This window comes from Pogona vitticeps, chromosome 5, assembly GCF_051106095.1.
Source record: "Pogona vitticeps strain Pit_001003342236 chromosome 5, PviZW2.1, whole genome shotgun sequence".
NCBI classification, from domain to species: Eukaryota; Metazoa; Chordata; class Lepidosauria; order Squamata; family Agamidae; genus Pogona; species Pogona vitticeps.
The window spans coordinates 116,934,922-116,961,292 of record NC_135787.1 but is presented as its reverse complement, the minus strand read 5'-3'; the positions used below and the strand labels follow the sequence as shown (position 1 = coordinate 116,961,292).

Genomic DNA, 26,371 nt, shown 5'->3' with positions numbered 1-26,371 from the left:
AGATGTTGTTGTAACCCTCCTCCCCTAAAGTAATTTGTGTGAGTAAATGTTGCAAAGAGTGTTAGTTACTCATTAGTTTCTGATTACAGTGGTGCCTCGTATAACGAGTGCACCGTTGAATGATGAATCCGCATTGCAATGCGGATTTCCCCATCGCTAATGCGAGGGCACGCTCGCATTACAATGGGGGAACAGCTGTTCTGCGGCTCCAAAATGGCCGCCGGAACAGAAAAAAATGGGTGCCGGTACACCCAAGATGGCCGCCGGAACAACAAAAATGGCCGCTGGTACACCCAAGATGGCCGCCGGAACAAAAATGGCCGCCGGAACACCCAAGATGGCCGCCGGAACAAAAAAATGGCCACTGGTACACCCAAGATGGCCGCCAGAACACAAAAAATGGGCACCGGTACACCCAAGATGGCGGCCGGGACGCTCAAAATGGCCGCCGGTACACCCAAGATGGCCACCGGAACAAGGGAAAACATCGGAGAACGGTGAATTTTGGGCCCATTTGGGGTTTTTGATCCGTTTTACAATGTTTTCCCATAGCGAAGGTTAATCCGGAACGGATTAACCTCGCTATGCGGGGCACCACTGTACTGTAAAAGCCTTAGGACTGTGAAGTGATTGGCATAAAACTTGAAAATTCTTCTCAAAATCTTCTGAAAAGATAATGTGAAAATGTTACATTAAACAAGTTTCATGTGTAGAAGGTTGCTTTGGTCAACAGACTTTTGCATTATTATAACAATGCTCCTTGAATTAAAAAAAAAACAATTTTAAACTGCTACAAGGCAATATACGACCCTAATTTGCTTCTCTATTTCCTTAATAAAAAGTCTACTATCTACAGAATTTCTCTCTAGCTTTGCTCTGTCTTTTGAAAAAAATTATTTTGAGACCCAAGTGGGTTGCTATCTTAATGGTGATTCGCCTTATAGAAGTGCTTCTCTCCCCTAAACCTGCTCTGGAGACCTGGGGAGGCCATGTGCGGAATCAAGAAGGCTCCATGGGAGAGGAGTGAGGAAGGAAATTCCATTTCTTTGGGGCACTAAAGGAAACGTTTGGACATTAACACAATATTTTATTTTGCTCATTCTGTCCATTCTGTCCAAGAGTAGTGCTGTCATTTTCATTTGATAGAAACATCAGACAGTTACTTCTTAAATTGGGGCAATTTAAGAACACACGGATTAGAGTGCTGTGTTGTTTTAGAAACAGATAATGTAGAAAATATAATCAAATTATTTCCAGAACGTAGTTTACATGTGTGCCCTGTGCTCTCAAATTAGTGATTTTCATTAAGTCTCACTGAAATATTACAACACTTTTGACCTGAACAGTTTCGACTTCTGTTCTAGGTAATGTTTTGTAGCAATTTGTACTAGTGCAGTTTATGGCACAGATTTTTTTTTGTTCTAAGAAAACTGTTGATGATTAAATTAAAAGTGCATGTCTTGTATTGAGCACAGGCATCCAATCTTCAAAAGTTCAACACTGCTTATAAGTGCTTAGGAGAAGCTGTAGAAATACAGTGGTGCCTCGCATAGCGAGGTTAATCCGTTCCGGATTAACCTTCGCTATAGCGAAACATCGCTAAACGGAATAAAAAAAGCCATAGCTTGAAAACTCACCGTTCAGCGATGTTTCTTCATAGCGCCGCCATTTTCGCGCCCTCGTTAAGCGAGGGCAGGGCGCGAAAATGCGGCGCGGACCTTCCGGCGGCCATTTTGGAACCGCCGATCAGCTGTTCTCCCCGGCTTCGTTATGCGAAGATCGCTAAGCGAATCGCTTAGCGATCTTCGCAAAGCGAAAAAACCCCATAGGGGCCATCGCAGAGCGAATGCTCCAGCGATGGCCCAGAGTGCCTCGTTAAGCGATTTCATCGCTCAGCGAGGCACTCGTTAAGCGAGGCACCACTGTAGTTGTGTTCATTTCATTTAGTCATTTAGTCGTGTCTGACTCTTCGTGACCCCATGGACCAGAGCACACCAGGCCCTCCTGTCTTCCCTGCCTCCCGGAGTTGTGTCAAATTCATGTTGGTTGCTTCGATGACACTGTCCAACCATCTCCTCCTCTGTTGTCCCCTTCTCCTCTTGCCTTCACACTTTCCTAACATCAGGGTCTTTTATTTTATTTATTTATTTATTTATTTATTTAATTTATATGCCGCCCACACTACCCAAAGGTCTCTGGGCGGCTTACAGCATTTAAAATACAATAAAGTTATGTAGCAATTAAAATACAATTAAAATATATATCAAATTGCCATAGGACCCACAGCTAATATTATTTCAGTTAAAAGCCTTCTGGAACAGGAAGGTTTTGACCTGGCGCCGAAATGTCATCAGTGTCGGTGCCAGACGAATTTCAGTAGGGAGGGCATTCCATAGTCTGGGGGCAGCTGCCGAAAAGGCCCTTTGTCTACAAGCCGTCCCTCTTACCTCCTTGAGGGACGGCTCTTTCAAAAGGGCCCCCTGGCTAGATCTTAACTGCCGGGTAGGCTCCTTTTCAAGGATTCTTTTCTTCTCATGAGATGGCCAAAGTATTGGAGCCTCAGCTTCAGGATCTGTCCTTCCAGTGAGCACTCAGGGTTGATTTCCTTTAGAATTTATAGGTTTGTTCTCCTTGCAATCCAGGGGACTCTCAAGATCCTCCTCCAGCACCACAGTTCAAAAGCATCAATACTTCGGCAGTCAGCTTTCTTTATGGTCCAGCTCTCACTTCCATACATCCCTACAGGAAATTAGGATACAGTATTTCAAAATTACCTTGGAACTGCACTAGCATTGTGCATTGACATACATTGAGAAGTTTGATACTTTGATCCAGAGTTCTTTGAACCACCTGTAACTGTTAGCATTAATGCAATATACTATGTAGCTTTTTATGGATTTTTGGGGGTTTGGTCATGAATTTGCTTCACCTTAAAGCTGATAAATCATTGCCTAGATCAGTGCATTGTAGTTCCCTCTGGAACTCATCAATGTTGTATTTGAATTATCTTGAGAGTTTTCTGCTGTTCAACACAGATCTGCCCTTAGCACCTGGCTCATCAAGAACTGTTACTGTTTTGAATCTTTAACTATTATAAACTGTATTTTTTGAGAAGTCATGTTGACCTATAAAGTTAGGGATAGCTAACAGCATGAGAAATTTAAGACATAAATATAATGTACCTAACTGAATAATTTCTATGTGTTATGCTTGTTCATCAGGGAAGGGTGGTTCTGAAATCATGGAGGGACCATTGAAAATATTTTTTTGTTTGCTGTTAGATGTTTAGGTTGATGGGTTGCTGAACTCTAGATGTTCCACCAAAGATTTCCCACAAAAGGCAGCCCACAAGATTTTTATGGCTTTCTCATTCAGATCACAGGTTGTAATGTGTTATATAAAGCTGTTGAGAGGGATATAAACACTTTATGTAGTGAGTAACAATCACAATAGTGTAGCATAATCAGGGCTTGAAAAATTTTAGAATGTCTCACCAGTCAGTCAAACATTTCACCAGTCAGCATGACTGGACTATAGCCTTGCAATTTATGTTTAAACTGAAATTTAAATTTAAACTAGGCACTTTCTACATAACAATGTGTACAAACCCAAAATAAATACCTTCAGACTTGGCTTGCTTTATTACCTGTGTGGCTGTGGGGTCATGAAGCTTGTATTTTGAATGCCTTTCTTTTTTTTATTTCTATAACACACACATACATACAAAACAAACACATTAAACAATCAAAAGACATATAAAACAAACAAAACATATAGCTGGGGAGGTATTTCACATTCAAACTTATCCATTATATAATTCTGACTACAACAGACCTTATGCCCTAGTCCCATACTAAACCATACTATATCCATATATATCTATGCATATTATATTTCATCTCTCTATTTCAGAGATTTAGTTCAATATCTAACATCCTAAATTTATAGTAATTTTTATGGATTCTTTCTCCTGCATTTTCATCTATCCAATTATATTTCAGAGTATCATACTTTACAATCTTCAAAATCAACATTCCCAAAAAAACAAAAGGGTATATATATCTAACTTTATCTGCATGCACCTGTTATAAATTTATATATGTTTAATATCTCTACAGTATATGGGTGCCTCAAAATCAATTTCCTCTAAATACTGTATTATGTTCATCATAAACATTTCTGATTTCATAGTTAAATATACTTACCTACCAATAAGATCCAAACATGGCCAATGCAATATTCAGAAAACAGCATTTCTAAATATAAGAAGATATTATACTGTATGTCTAATCTTATCTGCATAGTCAGTATTAAAACAATAGCATCTAATATTATATTCATCATAAACATTTCTAAGTTCATAATTAAATGTGCTTGTCTACCATTAAAATCCAAACATGGCCACAATTGCTTATGAGTACAGTGGTGCCCCGCATAACGAGCGCCCCGTTTAACGACGAATCTGCATAGCGATGGTTTTTGCGATCTCATTGCGATGTTTTAAATGGCAAAACATCGCTATGCGATGATCGGTAAGCTGTTTCGCTTACCGATTTTCACATAGCAATGTTTTTAGAACAGCTGATTGGCGGTTCCGAAATGGCTGCCGGGTTAAAAAATGGCTGCCCACTGTGTTTTCACGCCCATTCCTCGCTTACCAGGCAGCAAAAATGGCGGCCGTATGGAGGATTTTCGCATAACGGTGAGTTTTTTGCCCATAGGAACGCATTAAGTGTGTTTTAATGCTTTCCTATGGGCTTTTTTGTTTTGTATAGCGACGATTCCACATAGCAACGATTTTTCCGGAATGGATTATCGTCGCTATGCGGGGCTCCACTGTATATTAACCATATTGATTCATATGTATATATGTGTCTCTGAAACCAGTGATTTCTATTTCTATTTTAGTTTGCTGTTGTTTGGAGCAGTACACTTGCTTTTGAGTGAGAATAACGTGGTCAGATTGCACAACATAAACAGTCTACATAAACATTGAAAACCAAGCCTCTCAGGCTTGGTGTCTTGGGTGGAGCTTTATCTCACTTGGATTTCTGTTGTTCACTTGAGAGGTATTTTAATTCTCATTTGTACTCAAACAAATATATTAAAGTGAAGTGTCTTTTTGCGTAAGTACAGCAAAGTTTTGGAAGTCCCAAGTGGATTTTTCGGCTTTTGGAGCGAACAGAAGTGGAACCTATTCTTTATTAGAAACATGAAATCATATGAACTATTCTCTGGTTAATTTCTCTGACCTTTTAAGAGACATTCTGTGTCAGCTTTGGCAAATTAAACATCATACTGTACTGGGTTGGTCTTGTGTACTTTGTTATTCTATGGTGGTAGAACTGAACTGTGGCTCCTTTAAGAATGCAACTCAAAATAGATACCCTAGAAAATTGTATTTTATTTTTTTAGCTCTGATTTCTCCTGGGTCTGTTTGGTGACTGAGTGGAAAGTATACAAGGGCCTGGTTTTTCACTAAAGATGGTTATTTTCAGGATCTCATACTCATGACCAATGTACTCTCTAATTTTCAGCCCTTCTGGGTGGGTCTCCGTCTCTCTCTTGTACGACTCTATCCCTGTGTGCGTGTGCGCCTCTGCCCCCCCCCCCACGCTGGGTTCAGTCACAACTGGAGCCTAGTGTGATTGCTGCACGGAGGAGGAAGACAGCTGCATGGAGGGAAGCAGAGTTGGGCTTAGCGGGAATCTTGGCCACAACTCAAAATTTGATACTACTGTACAGTTGCTTTTAGTTGCTTAGTATCAGGTATGCTTTGCCCATTCTGTTAAGACCAGCATGTGCCATCTAAATGGTGGAAACAGAGTTAATAAAAGAGATATTATCAAAAATACTTACATTTAAGATCCACTTGGGACCTGTAATGATAGAAAAACTCTTTCAGTGTGTGCAGGAAGAGGTGATTTCCAGCCGTGTGCAGTGCCTACCAAAAATGATATCCTCCCTCTTACCCTCTTGAAACTCTGCTCTTACGTTTGCTAGTTGTCCAGATGTTGAACATTCATAGAGGCTGCATGTGGTCCAGGAATTGCCTTCTTCAATTTGACTTCTGTTAAATCATGCATCCAATGAAAATCCTGGCTGTAATATTGTAATTTTCCATTTCCTATTTTGAATATATACAGTATACTGTACATGAAGTTTTGGTGTGGATGAGATTATTAGGGAGATGTATTTTTCTTCTTTTTATCTGAGACATTTTAGATTTTTTTCCCTCTCTCTCTCTCTGAGTGGCAGTATAAATCTATATGCATTTCCAGTCTTTTTGGCAGAGCAGTTCCAGAAAAACAACAGCAGCAAAAGGCTTTTTAAAAAATGTTGGGTTAATAAAATTAGTCTCTCTCTCTGTCTCTGTCTCTGTCTCTGTCTCTCTCTCTCTCTCTCTCTCTCTCTCATTTTCTCTTCCTGTTACTGACTTTCTGCAAGGCAATCTAACAAGAATTTTAAGCCAAATATTTCAGAAGGATGCTTCCTCCATTCAAGTGTAGATGATTTTTGTACATTATGATTGTTGTTGTTTAGTTGTTGTGTCACCATCTTTGTTATCCCATGGACCAGAGCACGCTAGGCCCTCTTGTCTTCCACTGCCTCCCGGAGTTGGGTCAAATTCATGTTGGTAGCTTTGGTGACACTGTCCAAAATCCTCTGTTGTCCCCTTCTCCTCTTGCCTTCACACTTTCCTAACGTCAGGGTCTTTTCCAGGGAGTCTTCTCATGAGATGGCCAAAGTATTGGAGCCTCAGCTTCAGGATCTGTCCTTCCAGTGAGCACTCAGGGTTGATTTCCTTCAAAATGGATAGGTTTGTTCTCTTTGCAGTCCAGGGGACTTTCAAGAGTCTCCTCCAGCACCACAATTCAAAAGCATCAATTCTTTGGCGGTCTGCTTTCTTTATGGTTCAGCTCTCCCTTCAATACATCACTACTGGAAAAACCATAGCTTTGACTATACAGACCTTTGTCAGCAAGGTGATGTCTCTGCTTTTTAAGATGCTGTCTAGGTTTATCATCACTTTCCTCCCAAGAAGCAGGTGTCTTTTAATTTCATGGCTGCTGTCACCATCTGCAGTGATAATGGAGCCCAAGAAGGTAAAATCTGTCACCGCCTCCATATCTTCCCCTTCTATTTGCCAGGAGGTGATGGGACCAGTGGCCATGATCTTAGTTTTTTTGATGTTGAGCTTCAGACCATTTTTTGCACTCTCCTCTTTCACCCTCATTAAGAGGTTCTTTAATCCCTCCTCACTTTCTGCCATCAGAGTGGTATCATCTGCATATCGGAGGTTGTTGATATTTCTTCCGGCAATCTTAGTTCTGGCTTGGGATTCTTCCAGTCCTGCCTTTCGCATCATGTATTCTGCATGTAAGTTAAATAAGCAGGGGGACAATATACAGCCTTGTTGTACTCCTTTCCCAAATTTGAACCAATCAGTTGTTCCATATCCAGTTCTAACTGTTGCTTCCTGTCCCACATATAGATTTCTCAGGAGACAGATAAGGTGGTCAGGCACTCCCATTTCTTTAAGAACTTGCCATAGTTCAGACCTGAGCAAAGTGCGGCCCGAGGGCCACATACGGCCCACAAGCCGCTCTTGTCCGGCCCGCGGACTGTTTTGAACATCAAAATCATTTATAGCTTTTTGGCTAAAGTTGATCAGTTCCTTATCTTTAACACACCGCAAAAAACCTCTTTAGTATTTGTGAAGATTAACAAGTTTAAAATAAAAACAATCATAAAATCATTGTTTCATTTTATTTTTAAGTAAAGTTGGTTCGGCCCCCGAACACAGTTCAGATTTTTCATGTGGCCCCCCTATAGAAATCAGTTGCCCACCCCTGTCAGAGTTTGTTGTGGTCCACACAGTCAAAGGCTTTTGCGTAGTCAATGAAGCACAAGTAGATGTTTTTCTGGAACTCTCTGGCTTTCTCCATAATCCAGCGCATGTTAGCAATTTGGTTTCGCGTTCCTCTGCCCCTTTGAAATCTAGCTTGTACTTCTGGGAGTTTTCAGTCCCCATACTGCTGAAGCCTACCTTGTAGGATTTTAAGCATAACCTTGCTAGCGTGTGAAATGAGTGCAATTGTACGGTAGCTGGAGCATTCTTTGGCACTGCCCTTCTTTGGGATTGGGATGTAGATTGACCTTTTCCAATCCTCTGGCCACTGCTGGGTTTTCCAAACTTGCTGGCATATTGAGTGTAGCACCTTAACAGCATCGTCTTTTAAGATTTTAAATAATTCAACTGGAATGCCATCACCTCCACTGGCCTTGTTGTTAGCCAAGCTTTCTAAGGCCCACTTGACTTCACTGTCCAGGATGTCTGGCTCAAGGTCAGCAACCACATTATCTGGGTTGTCCGAGATATCCAAATCTTTCTGGTATAATTCCTCTGTGTATTCTTGCCACCTCTTCTTGATGTCTTCTGCTTCTGTTTGGTCCCTCCCATTTTTGTCAGAATGAGATAAAAGTGAATGATCCCTGGTTTTTCCTTTTCTATTATTTTTCTCTATTTCTTTGCATTGTTCATTTAAGAAGGCCCTCTTGTCTCTGCTTGCTATTCTTTGGAAGTCTGCATTCCATTTTCTGTAACTTTCCCTATCTCCCTTGCATTTTGTTTCCTTTCTCTTCTCTGCTATTTCTAAAGCCTCGTTGGACAGCCGTTTTGTTTTCTTGCATTTCCTTTTCTTTTCGATGGTTTTTCTTGCTGTCTCCTGTACAATGTTATGGGTCGCCATCCATAGTTCTTCAGACATTCTGTGCACCAAATTGAGTTCCTTAAATCTGTTCTTTACTTCCACTGTGTATTAATAAGGGATTTGGTTTAGATTATACCTGACTAGCCCAGTGGTTTTTCCTACTTTCTTCAGTTTAAGCTTGAATTTTGCTATGAGAAGCTGATGATCAGAGCCACAATCAGCTGCAGGTCTTGTTTTTGCTGACTGTATAGAGCTTCTCCATCTTTGGCTGCAGAGAACATAATCTGATTTCTGTAATGCCCATCTGGTGATGTTCACGTGTAGAGTCGCCTCTTGTGTTGTTGGAAAAGAGTGTTTGTGATGACTAGCTTGTTCTCTTGACAAAACTCTTATCAGCCTTTGCTCTGCTTCATTTTGAACTCCAAGGCCAAACTTACCTGTTGTTCCTTTTATCTCTTGACTCCCTACTTTAGCATTCCAATCCCCTATAATGAGAAGAACATCTTTCTTTGGTGTCAGTTCTAGAAGGTGATGTAAGTCTTCATAGGATTTGTCAATTTCAGACTCTTCAGCATCGGTTGGTTGGTGCGTAGACTTGGATTACTGTGATGTTGAAAGGTCTGCCTTGGATTCGTACAGTCAACCCTCGACTTACAAACATCCCTAGGTACAAACTTTTTGATTTACGAACTGCTCCGTTGGCAAAAGTTGTCATCAACTTGCGAACGGAGCTCAACCTACGAACGAGGTCGGCTCCATTCGTAAGTCAGTGCCATTTTTTTTGCGAACAGAGCCGTTCCTAAATGGCTCCCTGCAAAAAGGCAGGAAGAAAGGTCTGGAAATTCGAATTTCCCACCCTTTCTCCCTGCCTTTTTGGCTTAGGAGGTCTCAAAGGGCTTTCTCCGATGTCAGGGGGGAAAGCCCTTTGAGAGCTGTGAAGGCAAAAAGGTAGGGAGAAATGGCAGGAAATTCGAATTTCCAGCCCTTTCTCTCTGCCTTTTTGCCTTCGGAGCTCCCAAAGGGCTTTCTGCCCGACATCAGAGGAAGCCCTTTGAGAGCTCCAAAGGCGCTGATCACGGCGGCTGGGACCCTCAGGGAGGTCTTCAATGGTGGCAGGCAAGCCCTGGGAGACCTCTTTGGGGGTCCCCGCCGCCACGATCAGCACCTTCGGAAGTCTCAAAGGGCTCCCCCCCCAACATCGGAGCAAGCCCTTTGAGAGCTCCAAAGCAAAAAAGGCAAGGAGAAAGGGTGGGAAATTGGAATATCCAGCCCTTTCCCCCTGCCTTTTTGCCTTTTGAAATGCTGGAACAGATTAATTCCGTTCCCATGCATTTCAATGGGAAATGGTACTTTGACTTACGAACTTTTCAAGGTACGAACGTCATTCCAAAATGGATTACGTTCATAAGTTGAGGTACCACTGTATTGAAATCATTCTATCATTTTTCAGATTGTATCTCAGTAGAGCTTTTCCCACTCTTTTGTTGACTATGAGGGCTACTCCATTTCTTCTACGAGATTCTTGCCCACAATAATAGATATGATAATCGTCTGAATTGAATTCGCCCATTCCTGTCCATTTTAGTTCACTGATGCCCAGGATGTCAATGTTTATTCTTGCCATCTCCTGTTTGATCACATCCAGCTTACCAAGGCTCATAGATCTTACATTCCAGGTTCCTATGCAGTATTTTTCTTTGCAGCATCGGTCTTTCCTTTCACTTCCAGGAACATCCACAGCTGAGCATCCTTTTGGCTTTAGCCCAACCACTTCATTAGCTCTGGAGCTGCTTGACCTTGTCCTCCACTCTTCCTCAGTAGCATGTTGGACGTTTTCTGACCTGAGGGGCTCATCTTCCCGCATCATATCTTTTAGCCTTTTGTTTCTGTTCATGGGGTTTTCTTGGCAACGATACTGGAGTAGCTTTGCCAGTTCCTGCTCAAGGTGGACCGCGTTTAGTCAGAACTCTCCACTATGCCCTGTCTGTCTTGGGTGTCCCTGCACGGATAGCCCATAGCTTCTCTGAATTACTCAAGCCCCTTTGCACGACAGGGCAGTAATTCATGAAGGGGAGGTTGCACTAGAGTAGGCCTATTGAATCTGCAAGGATTTGGCAAGTTAACTCCTCCATAAGTTCCATTGATTCAAGTGGGCATACTCTAGTTGTGACTTATTGTGCTAAATGAAATTACAACTAGATTAGGGCCATTTGAATAACTGGAACTTACCAAGGTGCATTTGACTCAATAAATTCCCATTGATTCACTGCACCTACTTTAGTATGACTTATGCTAATCAACAGGTTTTGACAAATTAACACTTTCTACAGATTTAATTCTTCATTATATTTGCATTTTTTGAAAGTCACACTTCAGCTCCTTTTTAGAATTTTATGATTAAACACTCGCACTGTTACCACTGTTTGTGAACATTATAAATATCCCCGAGGTCAGCCTTGTGATTAACATGTTAGCATTTTCAGAAAACAACAAGCAAAATGCCCTGATTCATTTTTCTTAAATGCATCCTTATTTTATGTGTTTATTTCCTCTTGAACCTTTAGATACAATATCTTTATTTCAAAACTCTTTGTATGGTTGCATCCCCAAAATTGTCCTGTCTTATCCTCAGAATTTTTCTGGAAAGGGTAGGCAGACATTGTTGTGTTCCATTTGTAACTCCTCTGTGTTTTCCAACCTCTTTTTTTCTATCATAGAAAATGCATTAAGGAGTGAAAGGCAAAATGTATCTGCATGGCAACTTTAATTGTGTAACTCTTTCCTTACACAAACAGTACTGTTGCTCATGCAGTTAGAATTTGTGCAGTAGGATTTTCACTGTGCCCCTCTGGAAGTGGAATGCCTGTTGCTTTGAATTAGATGGTCTTTGATTTCACTGTGACAAGCTAGAGATCATGTAGGAGCATTACACTTCCCTTGTTCTGAACAACATACTGCCTACTCTGTCCATAAACACATCAATCCTCTAAAATGGAAGATATATTTTCCTTGCTTTTAATTTTTCCATTACATTTTTCTAATTCTTTGTAAACAAATCTTTCTGACTTCAATGGTGAACTTTTCAGGTCATGAAGATTTTTGGGGAAAGTTGAGGAATTAGAATGCATTTTTTAACTTCTGCATTTTGTTTACAGAGGGAGAAGGGGAGTTATGAATAATTAAGGAATAGGCTAGTGCCCTGGCAGGAGTGAAGTAGTACTCATGAAAGGAAAACACTGTATTTTATCAGTTGTGAGGCTGCAGTTGTATACAGTCTCTCTCTCTCTCTCTCTCTCTCTCTCTCTCTCTCACACACACACACACACACACACACACACACACACACACAGAGAGAGAGAGAGAGAGAGAGAGAGAGAGAGAGAGAGAGAGAGAGAGAGAGAGAGAGAAAATAAAGAAGACTAAATGTTGTGGCACGTTATGACTAACTGCTATATTTTAATGTGAGCTTTGAAGAAAGTGGTCTTTGCTTTTGTGGTGTAATTTAATTACAGCAATGTGTGCTGTGTTGAGTTTTATGCATGTGTTCTTTTTCTAAACTCACCTTAAAATTGTGTTGCATAAGTAGAAAGAAGGAAGTAGTGAAAATTATGTCAGGACTTCTCAGTAACAATTTTTCTAATATTTCAGAAAATCTTCAGCAGAAGTAATTGGGTTCATATTTCTTGTAACAGCTGTAACGTATAACTAAATTCAGTGGGAACAACTTTGGAAATCAGTTTTTTAGAATGAGTTCAACAATTGATTGCTTGATTTCTTAGGAGTTATAACTATAGATGTAAAAAAGTAATATCTGAAATATGATCATAGTTGAACAGAAAAAACTTAGAAAAATGTAATAATAGACATCATTAATTTCATAGGCGAATGGCTAGATAGCTATCTGAGCCAATAACATAGTGTTTTACAGATCTGTGAACCTGTACCCAGTCACTACACATGCCAGACAAATACTATGGATTAATAACTCTAATCCATCTTTGCAATTTAGTCTTGAAGAACAGAGGTTCTTTCTCTTCTTTCTGCAATCTCAGTAAGAATCATTCTACTTAGCCCATAACTTCCATTTAAACTTGGGAATACTGCTCTGTTGAACAAAGGTGGAGAAGGGGAGAGAAGAAAATTGACTTACAGACGGGGAAAAGGAAGGAAGGAAGGTAGGCAGGCAGGTAGGTACGTAGTGGTTTTGGCCTTGCCTGTTCCTGCCATGTATACTTAGCTACTTTACTATGAAAAATGAAATGTTTGAATTAAAAACAACCCTGAGCCTGCCCTGTAATTCCACTTCTGCATGAACTTGCATTACAACAGTTATGTACTGTATTCAGTTGTTATGAAGAAGCTGTTACAATGATACTGGAGAGTGTTGTACAGCTGTTAACAACCAGAAATGTTGTTGCATCTAAACTGCTAACAAGTTTTATTCAACACAAGCTTTTGTGGGATATAGCCTGCTTCGATACAGCTGAAGAAATAGATTATGCTCCACAAATATTTAGGTGAAATAAAATTACATAGTCTTTCATGTACATACTGCAAGACTCCTTATGTTAAATTTTCTGGAATAGACATAACATGACTATCCCCAGAAGGAACCATAAGAAACTGGAACTAAAGTTGTACTAAAATAAAATCTGGTACAACATTAGGTGCACATTCCTGTTATCACGCTATTCACTGCCTCATTTATGTTCAAACAAACTACCATATTTTTTGCTCCATAAGACGCACCTCCAAAATAAGACGCACCTCATTTTTAGGAGAGGAAAACCGGAAAAAAATATTCTGGCAAATTCATAAGGCAGTAGCAATAGATAGATGTTGTCACATCAATTACCTCAAACTTCTTGCAGTGTACAACACAGTGAGAGCGTTTGAACAATTTGTAGTTGGCAAAGTTATTCCAATAGCCACAGACAACAACACTACAATGCTTTATATCAACCACCAAGGAGGAACAAAATCCATGTCTTTCTTGCTACTAACAGTACAGTTTTGGGACTGGTGTATTCTCAAGCATGTCATTTCACAAGTCATACATGTACCAGAAGTGGAGAATCATGAAGCAGACTTCTACAGCAGGATGACACACAATGAGTGGGAATTACCATCTCAAGTTTTAACACTTATAATGAATTGTTATTGCAATGAAAGAGATGAATAAACAGATTGTTGCTGGGCAGTCCATAAGAGCTATGATGAAGAAATGACCACCAGCACAGGTATAAGCAAACAGCAAAGCATGCCTCACTTCCACTCCCTCCCTTCCTCCCTTCCTTCCTTACAGCAATAAAGTTTTCTCTCTCCATCATTCAGTTCTTTACTTTGCAGTATGCAGCATGTCCACAGAAAGTGTGCTTACTTTTATCAGCTTTTTGCAGCTGATCCTCCTGTTTCCTCCACTTTCTAATCATTTTTTCAGATGAGGAGGCCCAAAATGTCTGCACTGTTCACTGTTTCCATACTCTTTAGCATATTTTACTACCTCTAGTTTAAAAGGAATGCTATATGCTAGCCTTTCCTGCTTTGCACTGGTAGAATGAGTTCCCATACTCTGGAAGAAAAATGTGCCCTTATTCATCACTACATCTACTGCCTGCTTCCTTTTACAAATGTAATCTCAAAGCAGCACAGAATCATAGAATAATGGAGTTGGAAGGGGCCTATAAGGCCATCAATTCCAACCCCTGGTTCAATGCAGGAATCCAAATCAGAGCAGATCTGACAGATAGTTGTCCAATTTTAGAGACTGCAATAGGATAAAATACAGTAGCTGGGAATCACAATGAAAAGATAAAATCTACCAGCAATATTGTAGAACAACAATGATTAAGAAAAACCAATAAAAACAGGGGGAGCGACACCATGCAGCTTTTGTTAACACAAAAATACTACTAAAATTTCTGTTCCAGTTGTGTGTGTGTACGTGTGAAATGCTATTTATGAAATGTTGGGTTCTTAAACCAATTTTCAAGATTTCAAAGCTTTACTTGGACATATTCAGATCTGTGATTCAGATCTGCCCTCTGCAATTCAAATTGCCTTGCTCCTGATGAGTCCATAAAAACTGTGGCAAGCTAATACACCAAATAAAACCTGTAGCCCTAGTGGTAATATATTAAGGAAAGGAGTGTTAGGTCCCTTTTGGTTTCCCTTTTGAACTTTATTCTGCATGTGCTCAGTGCCTTTTTAATCATTCTGTGCTTCAGAATGAAATTTGGCTAACAATACACATTAGCCTCCCCCCCAGGTCCCTTAACGTTTTAAATATCTGCAAAATTACTTCTATTTAGGCTTAATTTATGGGGAAGTGATGCAGCTTACTACCAAGTTCTGAACTACAGACAGCTATATCTAGCCACCTTTTCCCCATCCAGCAGACTCTCAGTAGTAATTTTATCTTCCCCTCGCCATTCTCAGGCCTATTAAACTTACTGCCAATTTTAGAAGCTTTTTTCTGTCCCCCCCCCCTCTCTCTCTGGTTCTCCACATTTCTGGTTGGTCACATGGTCTAACTTCTCTGCAGAAGGTGAAGGGAAAGAGACTCCTCCTTCCTGCTTTGCTTCTCCAATAGAGAAGCCAATTGGGTGATGCAAACAGGCAGATATGCTAATATCTGTGCACTGAAGGATTGTGGGAGGAACATCCAGCCCCTGATGGGGGTCCTGCAGGGCACCCCAAAACAGTGAAGAGCTCTCCTGGCCTCTTTTGGGATTGGGGCTGTGCAGCCCTGTTCTGATCAGGAGGTGCAGCCAGGAGTCACCATGCCTTTGGAGGCTAGGGCACACAAAGGGCCAGGAGGCTTAGGGGCCATTCAAACTCAAACCTGGCAGGGGAGGTACCATTGTTATAAGAGTGGTTTTCCCAGGGTAAGGCTCATCTATTGCACTTTGGATGAGCTGACCCCTGTGATTTCCCCAAACATGGGAAGATCAACTGCTTAAGTGGGGGACTGTGTTTCTGGTTTTTTTAGAATCATTCTTTCCCCCTTGGTCTTTGGCTATTTGCATTGTTTGCTGCCATAGGCCTGTTTGCCTTGCTGGTTTTCCAGGTGGGCTGCAGGAAGCAGATCCTGGAGAGCTAGCAGTGCAGAATGATGAGGTCCAAACAGCATGCAGTCTCTGCTGCCAGTTTAGAGGCCTCCCAGCATGGCAGTGGGAGGCTTTTGGGTGGTGGTGGCTGAATCCTGGGTTACTGCATTCACTCCATAAGAGCAAAAAATACGGTAATTTTGTCTTAGCATTATATGTGAATGTGAATGTCCTGTTCTGGGGTAGTACAGCCAGTTGAGATTTCCCACTCCATGTAGATGTGATGGAAAATATATATGCTGAAAGGTGGTGGGAAAGAGGTTGCATATTATAATTTAAAAATAATCCTTATGTTCAAGAATGTGCCTTCTCAATAGGAATATTCCCATATTTGAAGTTCTCTTGTACCTGTTTCAGTGGTATGGTGCTCATTTGTCATTGAGATGTTTTTGAACGATGTGTAGGTAATTGAGATGTAGGTGATTAGGGATGGGGTATTCATATTTGTATACGAATATCCCTGCACAGCTGGACTTAATGAGGGGCTGGCCCCTGCGGCTGGCCCCACTCACACATCCAGTGGCGACAGCAGCCTCGCTCATCCTTCCAATTGCTCCCAGAGCTCCACTCTCTCCCTGCTCTCCTGGCCACTCCAGGCAGTGGGAAGGATGACAAATCTTCCCTGCATGGCTGCTGAGTTGCTAGCTGAGCAGGAAAAGAGCTCCGGGAGTGATTGGAAGGATGAGTGAGGCTGTTATCGCCACTGGATGCTTGAGTGGATGAGTCGGCCACAGGGGTTGGCCCCTTGTTAAGTCCAGCTGTGCGGGGATAATTGTATATGAATACCCCCATCTCTATAGGTGATGTTTCTATGCAGTAATACTTGTATTTTATAGGGTTCATAGCTCCTCTCAACTAAGAATATACTTTGATTTAAAAAAAATGGCTGCAATTCTGTTTGTCTAGCTATTCCAATAGAAGAGTAATGATGGCACCAGCAAGGGGAGATTGATAATGAAAGCCTTCAGCTTTCTCTTCCATAGTTTTTATGACTTGCATATAATCCCGGACATTGCATGGGAGCTATATAACAGTCTTTCATTATCAGAAATTTCACTTTGCTGGTAATGTAATCCAGTGATGCTGACTTTTGGTCACAAAAGACTTCTTGTCTCTCCACTCCCATGGCTTTTATGTGATGAAACAGATCATCTGCAAGTCATAAGTGTTTTGTTTCCCCAAACTCCCTCTTTTGGTGACATAATCACTTTTCTGTAGATATACCAATGCTGATAAGACGTCAGCTCGTGGCGCAGTGGTTAAACTGCTGTACTGCAGCTAAAACTGTGCTCACGACCTGGGGTTCAAATCCCAGGTAGCCGGCTCAAGGTTGACTCAGCCTTCCATCCTTCCGAGGTCGGTAAAATGAGTACCCAGCTTGCTGGGGGGGCAATGTGTAGCCTGTATAATTAAAATTGTAAACCGCCCGGAGAGTGCTTGTAGCGCTATGGGGCAGTATATAAGTCCAATAAATAAATAAATAAATAAATAAATAAATAAATAAATAAATAAATAAATAAATTAGTTCCAATCTAGTTCTTAAGATATCCTTTCCATCTGATAGCAACAAAGTTATGCTTGTATCTCTGTGCTTCTTGTAGAAATGAATGATTGAAAGCCCTATCATTGTTTTTGAAATGTTTAAAGTTAAATTATTTTTGTTGCAACAGTCTGTACTTTGTAATTCACTCCTATAAACATTTAAAATATTTTAATTAGTATGTATAAAAGTTAGAGCGCTCCTTAAAAGTGTATAATAGGATTTGTTCATATTTGCCATTCCATATTAATACAGTCTTGGTTCATTTTGCTTCTGTACTAAATCCCTAGGTATCACATACACTTTTTACATTTAAGCTGAAGACATCTGCCTCCTTGAACTTGATGGAACTTACTTCTGAGTAAATATGTGTCTGTCTGTTGTTGAACACTTTCTATTAGTGGATGATAATGTTGGTTTGTTTAACTTTTTGCTGATTTTCCTCTCCTCTGCCAAGTCATCCTCTTCTGCTAAATTGTCTTGCTTCAGAGCTGTTAAGGTCTAATAATTCTGCATGCCAGTACTTGAGACAGGATGTTGGATGAAGAAGGACTGCACCAAATAACATTACCCTTGGGAGTTATTTGCTGGGATGGTTTTGCTCAGGCATGTCTTCATGCATATTTTGGTTAAAAAAGAATGTTCCCCCAGGTCAGTTTTGTTGCTTTGCCAGTGTAGTAAATGTCTTACTACTGAGACTTGGTTTAAAAGTACCTTTCTGTATCAGCATGCTGTATTTCTAAAATGGCACAGTGGGCCATGAAGTTACCGCATTTTTCAATTTATGAGACACCCCCATTTATAAGATCCCCCCTCCCACTTTTCTAACCCCAAATTAAGAAAACTTAGCTTTGAGTATTCACCCTCTGCGCTCAGAATGCTTGGACATTACAAGTCCCTGTTGAATCTGAGCCTACAGGCTCCACCTCCAACAAGATGTGTTCCAGTTGGTTTGTTCAGCATCAGCTGACATCAGTTCCATAAGGCTCATGATTGGAGGAAGCTAAGTCTCCTAACTGTAGGAAATTAAGCCTTGTGATTGAAAGAAGCCTGTTTACAGAGGCAAGGTACGGGCAGTTTTGTTCTCTCCTCAGCTTACTTCTGTGTATAAGACTCCCCTCAATTTTTAGTGTAATAATTTTAGGGAAAAGTAGCATCTTGTACACGGAAAAATATGGTACTTATTTAGAACATAAGGATGCATTTAGGTAATTTTTTTGTCTGTTGCAGTGGACTGTCATCTTGATGAAATAAATATTTTTTATTGGAGAGTATTTTTACCTCATAAGTACAGTATCTGAAAAATTCATTTACCCATAAAAAGCTAAAATGTGTTTTTAAGTGTTTTCTTATATGAATAATTAAAATATTTAAGAGCATAAGAAACTTCTTTATTCTGAGTGAGACCATCTAGCTATGTAGTCCAGCATGGCAAACTTTTACAGCAGTGGCTATCTAATGTTTGAAGAAGGATTCTTTCCATGGCTCTATTTGGAGATTCTGTGCTATTCACTTCTGGACTCCCAGCCAAATACTAACCATGCCCAGCCTTGCTTAACTTACAAAATCAGATGAGCTTGCTGTGTTTGGTGTGGTATGGTGGTATTATTTTACCATCTGATCCTGTATCTTTATGATATTGCAGGTTCAGAGTTGTAAGTCCTATTGTATGTTGTATCTCTTATGTATGTTCATTAAAATATTTTGCAAATCAGCTAAAATAATTCAAAAGTATGTATTTTATTAGGTTTTTCAAAAAAATATTAAGTAGCTAGTATTTTTTTCTAGCAGTTTATTTTTATGAACTCTAAAACGAGTAGAGGCAATTGGCAGTTTTACAGTTGAGTAAGTGGCTACCCTGTTTTAGAGGGTGAATAACAAATGACTGCACACATGTGGCATCTAGCCTTGCAAAGTACACATTTCAGTGGTTGGAGGCCTCTGCAATGGTAAATACAAAGTAAATCTTCATGCTGATACAGAGATCTTTGTTTTTAAATTTTGCTTGTGTGTTCTGCCACCAGGTCAAACAGTTGAAAGACACCTATTACTGATTCCATCTGACGTGGCAAAAAAACCATGTGATTGACTGTCTCCTGCCTGGTGGGGCCTTGCAAGCTATCTTCATAACTGCAATAACCCACTGCTAAGAAGATTAGTGGTTTTTATGTATTTTAAGATGTATTTTAATTTATATCTTTATAATTCTGTTATAGTCTCCTTTCCCAAGTTTTTTCGGATTCATTGGTAAATATTTCTTCCAGAACATTCAGAATGTGGATGAGATGGATCACTAGCATGGAGGAATAGCTAGATACCTTTTAGGGGCCTGAAAAATCCATTGAGTTTTTAAAAATATGTGGCAATCAGGAGCATGTACTCTTTATGGAGGCTGTGATATTGTCTGAAATTCATATAAGATTTTTACGTTCTCTGATCAACTCTAAAGATTAGAAGGAATGTCTGAGCCTGTCATGTTTATCAGAGGGCAGATGCATGATCAACATGGTAAGGACAAATGTGGATCATTGGTGATGGTAAATGTTGCTTGTTGAGGCATGTGCCTAATTTGTGAGTGTTCTTCAGCATTTAGGGCACAGGGTGGCCTGGATAGTCAGGGAAATTGGAATTGGTCAGGAAATCAGAGAAATTGGTGAAATGTCAGAGAAACTGTGATGTCAATATGCTCATCTATTGGATTTTTGACATGCTGCTTCAATAGGATGATTTTTTTCCTGTGGAAGTGGATTTAGAAAAGTAGCATGTTGTTGTTGTTTAGTCGTTAAGTCGTGCCCGACTCTTTGTGACCCCATGGACCAGACCACACTTCTATCTTCCACTGCCTTTGGTCAAATTCCTGTTGGTAGCTTCAATGACACTGTCCAACCATCTCGCCCTCTGTTGTCCCTTTCTCCACTTGCCTTCACTCTTTCCCAACATCAGGGTCTTTTCCAGGGAGATTTCTCTTCTCATGAGATGGCCAAAGTATTGGCGTCTCAGCTTCAGGACCTGTCCTTCCAGTGAGCACTCAGGGTTGATTTCCTTCAGAATGGATAGGATTGATCTCCTTGCAGTCCAAGGGACTCTCAGGAGTCTCCTCCAGCACCACAATTCAAAAGCATAAATTCCTCGGTGGTCATCCTTCTTTATGGTCCAGCTCTCACTTCCATACATCACTACTGGAAAAACCATAGCTTTGACTATGCGGACCTTTGTCAGCAAGGTGATGTCTCTGCTTTTTAAGATGCTGTCTAGGTTTGTCATCGTTTTCCTCCCAAGAAGCAGGTGTCTTTTAATGTTGTAGCTTATTAGAAGTACAAATTAATGGTACCTCTTCTCTGGCCTAGTGGGACGTGGTGGCATTGCGGGTTAAACCGCAGAAGCCTCTGTGCTGCAAGGTCAGAAAACCAGCCGTCGTAAGATCAAATCCACACGACGGAGTGAGCTCCCGTCGCTTGTCCCAGCTCCTGCCAACCTAGCAGTTTGAAGGCATGTAAATGTGAGTAGATAAATAGGTACCACTTCAGTGGGAAGGTAACAACGTTCTGTGTCTAGTCACGCTGGCCATGTGACCACGGAAACTGTCTACGGACTAACGCTGGCTCTATGGCTTGGAGACGGGGATGAGCACCGCTCTCTAGAGTCGGACATGACTGGACTAAATGTCAAGGGGAACCTTTACCTTTACCTTCTCTGGCCTTTCCCAGCTCCATCTGTCTTTTAACTAGCTGTGTCTCTATGTGATTTGCAAGTCAACTGGTAGCTTTTTCTAAGCAAGGCTAGTTTAAACATTTGGAGCAACATACATTTTACTTACCTACAAAGCTAAACATGTGTTGAGGTCATGCTTGTTTATGGAAAAGAGGATTTGTCTTGCCGTTTCCATTCATAAGGTTTGTAAATGAAGGTTATCTGCTTATCCTAGATGTCGGAGATCATCTGCAACCATTTAAACTCCACCTCCTTCACTACTGCTGATCTGCTCATTTCACTTTCTGAAACACAGAAAGTTAGTCCCAGGTTTGGAAAATTCCTTCTTAGCAAATGCACAAATCTATTGTATTCTGATGTCAAGCAAGTGTTCCTGTCCAAGACTGTATCTGAAACTGTTTTGAAGATGGTATTTAAGAGGACAGTTTTTAATATTTTGTGGGTTCCCAGGTCGCCTTCAGGCAGGAGGCATCAAAGGTCTTAGGGGTGTCATCATGAAAGTATGGTAGACTGGACTATGCTGCCAAAACATCTATCTTCAGTGTGTAACTATGCACAGATGTCCTACTTGGACCTCCCTTTCAGACCTTCATCCTCATGAAGTGTCTGATGTACAGGCAGGGTAGTTCCCTTCACCACCTGGTCCTTAGAGTGTTAACAGTCCATGGGCTGGTGCTGGTCCAGTGTAGCCCTTCACATATCCTTTTTCTCAGCCTCTTTCATCTGTAGAGTCTTCTCTTGCTCGAAGAGTCAACTAGAGAAGAACTTACAGGTGCAAGAGGCACACATACAGTTGTAAGAGTGACAGACAAAAATATTTGAGCAAGGAAGTCTGATTGGAACATCAGGAGGGTCTAACAAAATAGTAACGATTGCACATACTTTAACACAGGAGTCCCCAATTTTTTTCACCCCGCGGACCGGCTGGGGAAGGTGGGGCACCCCCCCGTGCTCGTGCACATGCGCAAACAAGCGCATGTGTGCTCATGCACAAACAAGTATGCATTCATGCACATGCACAAACAGCAGTGCGGTGCTTGTGTGGACACGTGCATGCTCGTGTGTAGGCGCAAATGGCGGCACAGTGCTCGCACGGGCATGCTGGAACACGTGCAAATCAGCTGTGCGGGGGTGAGTGTGTGCGGGGGTGGGGCGGGAGGTCTGTCTCCGCGGCCTGGTCTGGCTCAGGCCACAGACTGGCACCGGGCCGTGGACCAGGGGTTGGGGACCTCTGCTTTAACATACGTTTATGCTCTACATTAGAGATTGATAATAGTAAATTAAGCAAAGTCCAATATTGCCAGTTGAGGTAGAGCTTTTAAATTTGCTAGGTAAAGTTTCTTTTTTTAAAAGAAGCCGTAGAGCTTTTTTTTTCTCCTTATCTTGAATTGTCTGTAGGGTTGGTGACAAGAATAGCATCTGAATCAGTTGTCATAGTAACATTGGACTATAGCTAGAGAGATGCTTTACCGCTATTTGGATATCCTGTTACTCCAATTTTGTACACAGAAAAGACCTGTCATCTCAGCTTGAAATGTGTAGAACATCAAATTCCTGGAATATGTTGGTAAACATATTTTATAGAATCATGTTTTATGAGACATTATACACTTTAGTGAAAAGGTCTGGTTGGTTTGGTGCTACATGAAAATACTGAAGCTGAGTTTTAAATATTATTTGCTGAGAAGAATCATGAAGCAGTTTTTCATGTTATAATGGCTGGTGGCATTTTATGAATAGATGTGCACATTATCAATGAATTGATTGCTTCTTATAACATTACATTCTCTTTTGGTTTTCATACTTGTATTATGTGTGGATTGTTATTGTGTTAATTATAACTCTTTAGTTGTATTTTTTTTATTTGGGGAATGAAATACTCCTGATAATGTTGGATCTCTCTAGGAGATACAGCAGAACCCCTGTATCCACGGGATCAGTATATGTGGTTTCACTTATCCACTGTCTGAAAATATTAAAAGAAAAAATCCAGAAAAACTATTTTTACATATATTACCAGAACTGGCCACTAGACAGTGCCAGAGATTATGCTATGAATACTTGTTAGTGAAGAATATCTAGTGTGGTCTCTGGTGCCCTCCAGTGGCCAGTTCTGGTAATGCAAGTGAAAATAGTTTTATTTTTATTTTCTTCCTTTTACCATGCTATATATATACTGTTTGCCTTTATCTACAGTTTTCAGTATCTTTGGGGTTGGGGGGGTTGGAACCAATCCACAGTGGATATAGGGGTCCTACTGTATTGGGGTTGTATGGAGTAGATGGTAGGGTGTGGAGAAGTAGCAATGAGATAATTTTTGACAAGAGGTTGCTTCTCTCTCTTTAGTCTACCCCGGACCTATGTGAGGATATGTGTTCCGTCTTCTTAAAATAGTGGCTTCAGTTGCCAGCAGGCTTCCCCATTTAGCTACACTTCCCTATTGTTCTGGAAGCAACCATACCATAGTAGTCAGTATTCTTACTGACCTGCAATATTTACATGAGACTGTTGCTGCCTAGTTATGGAATGTTTCATACAATTCTGTTACTGATTCAACCTCCCCTGCCCCTGTTAGACCTTCTTCATCGCAAATATCCTCCCAAAGTTGTGTTAGGGAATTTTGGTAATTAAACCAAAGCCAAAATGTTGATATCATTACTTGCTCCCTGTTCCCTTCAGTGGTTACAATTTCAGGAGCAGAAAGCTTGTGATATCTTTGTGACATCTGTTTTATTCACAAATGTGCAAGCACAGAAAGAGAGAAGTGAATAGATTTCTAAAGCAGGCAGGACAATAGCTGACTTTACATCAGATTAGTAGAGAACAAGTGCTTCACATAATTCCATTTTAGACATTCACAGGTTTCTTTTCTAGTCATCTATTAAACCAATGGCTACTTCTAGTTCTCTTTTATTTTGTTCCTGCCCCAAAACTGATGGGTGTGTTATTCCAAAAACTGAAGATAGATTCTAAGCCATAGATTATTTTCTGATTTCTTAGACTATTCTAACTACAGTGGTGCCTCGACTTACGAATGTCCCTACTTATGATGATTTCGAGTTACGACCACCTCCGGCCGCAACATTTTGCTTCTACTTGCGACTGGAGCTTCCACTTTATTTATTTGTTTGTTTGTTTGTTTGTTCAATTTATATCCCGCCCATCTGGTATATTCTACCACTCTGGGCGGCTTACAGAATATCAAAACAATTAAAAAACATAAAAATATTAGCATACAACAATAACAAATAGTGCAGGAATAAATAAATAATAAATAGCAAAAGGCCCTTTCTCTACAAGCCCGCCCTCTTATCTTCCTTAAGGGATGGCTCTTTCAAAAGGGTCCCCTGGCTAGATCTTAACTGCCAGGTAGTTTCTTATGGAAGGAGGCAGTCCTTCAGGTATCCAGGGCCTAAACCGTTTAGGGCTTTATATGTCAAAACAAGCACTTTGAATTGGGCCCGGGTAGCAATTGGTAGCCAATGTAACTTAAAACAGAATCAGCTTGATATGTTCCCTAGCGGCCCCACCACTCACCAGCTGCGCAGCTCGATTCTGGACCAGTTGCAGTCGCCGGACCGTCTTCAAAGGCAGCCCCACGTAGAGCGCATTGCAGTAATCTATGCGAGATGTTACCAGTGTGTGTGTAACTGTCATGAGACTCCGCTCGTCCAGGTAGGGCCGTAGCTGGTATAATTTCCGCAGCTGAAGGAAGGTGCCTCTGGCCACCGAGTCCACCTGGGCTTCCAGTGTTAGACTGGGGTCCAGGAGCACCCCCAATCTGCGGACTGTATGTATGTATGTATGTATGTATGTATGTATGTATGTATGTATGTATGTATGTATGTATGTATGTATGTATGTATGTATGTATGTATGTATGTATGTATGTATGTATGTATGTATGTATGTATGTATGGCAGTACTTTCCAGGTTATCCTGTATATACTCGGAAGTTGTTTACTGTTCTCTTTTTCTGGGGATGGTCTGGGACTGTGTACCTTGCCTAAGGCAACATATACGGTCTTTTCTCCTACAAGGCACAGTAGGCAATTGAACTCTTGACTTGTGTCTCCTCAGCCAGATGCTTGCTTGAGGCCACTGAACTATCCATCCAACTCCCATTTGTTATTAGTCACATCAGATTTGTGATTCAAAAAAATAGTATAACACTTTTAAGCTCTTTGGGGATATTTGTTTCCTCAGATATATATTGATAAACCTTGCAAACACAATTTCAAAAAAATTCATCTCTTCTTATTCACGATTATGTAACAGATAACATGAACAATTGTAACAACAAAAAAATACTACAATTTTGTGCACCAAATCCTTGGCAACAGCACCAGTACAGAAGAAACAGCTTGTTCTAGGATTTTATGTTGGCTAGCATTCATGGGAGGTCCATTGGCAATATTCTCAAGTCCGTAGACCTCAACATGCATATTAGAGAAGCTTTCACAGAAGCAAAGTATTTCTCTGTCAGTGGAGGCTCAGAGAAGAATACCTATACTTATTACTACCTCTTTCAGCATGCTATATTTTGGAATTAGTGTTACCCTGTCCACTTACCTGATTTCAACTTTGCTGATCAAATGTCTTATTTGCTAGCTAAAATTTCTGAATCAAAACTGTGAATTTTTTTAAAAGTGGTTTGTGCTTGTAACCAAGTAGTATTTGTTAGCCGCGAGTCTGTGGAATTAATGGGAAATTCCGGAAGTTGCCATCCAAGTCTGTGATGAACTGCTTAGGAAGTTAGTGTGTGTTTGGGGAGCGCTCAAGTGTGAAAGAGTTCACCTATAATAATTTTACCAGTTTAAGTGATAATTCAATGTAAGAGATTTGAAAACAATCTTCCTGGAAGAAGTATCTTTCATTCCATGTTTAAGCAAATATTTGGTTTCCACCTTCTTGGGTCCCTCTGGAAAAAATAAAACTCAGAAGCACCAGACTGCCCTGAGCTCCAACCAGAAGACTGAAGATACTGAAATTGCTTACTTCTACTTGTTAGTCACTCTTATAACTCTCTCTCTCTCTCTCTCTCATTGTGTACACACACACACACGTGTTAAAAATTAAAAATGTGGAGGTATGGAGGGCCTGAGATGGTTGAGATGCTGCCAGAAAAAAAGTTCCTTGGCCCCTTGCCATATATCTTATGGCCTGCATGTTGCCTACTGCTGAGCTCAAGATTTTTGTTTGCTGTCTTACTGTATTTAGTTTAAACAATTAAAATCATCATTCTATTGCCACTTTATATCTTCGCTAATGGGTGGATTTGATTCAAACCACAATTT

At 40.7% G+C, this 26,371-nt stretch overlaps 1 protein-coding gene, 1 long non-coding RNA gene and 1 other non-coding gene across 23 annotated transcripts in view; 2 read left to right on the top strand and 1 right to left on the bottom strand.

Moving 5' to 3' along the window:
- Nucleotides 1-26,371, top strand: part of SRPK2 (SRSF protein kinase 2) — a 129,215-nt gene that overhangs the window by 66,257 nt on the left and 36,587 nt on the right. For 5 of the 21 annotated variants that reach the window (XM_078394340.1, XM_078394338.1, XM_078394341.1 and 2 more), the window contains one exon: nt 21,289-21,383. The exons of 14 other annotated variants lie outside the window; for them this stretch is intronic. In XM_078394340.1, coding sequence (XP_078250466.1) covers nt 21,289-21,383 — 95 coding nt within the window. Of the gene's footprint in view, nt 1-20,710; nt 20,863-21,288; nt 21,384-26,371 lie in introns of all 21 variants that reach the window. 2 more of the 21 variants (XM_078394342.1, XM_078394337.1) reach the window with 1 other exon arrangement.
- On the bottom strand, nt 2,639-3,723 carry LOC144589514 (uncharacterized). Its single transcript, XR_013545674.1, has 2 exons — nt 3,647-3,723; nt 2,639-2,739 (listed from the first exon to the last, which is right to left on the bottom strand). It is a non-coding gene; the product is annotated as an uncharacterized LOC144589514 (long non-coding RNA).
- Nucleotides 15,551-15,722, top strand: LOC140707885 (U1 spliceosomal RNA). Its single transcript, XR_012088033.2, has one exon. It is a non-coding gene; the product is annotated as a U1 spliceosomal RNA (small nuclear RNA).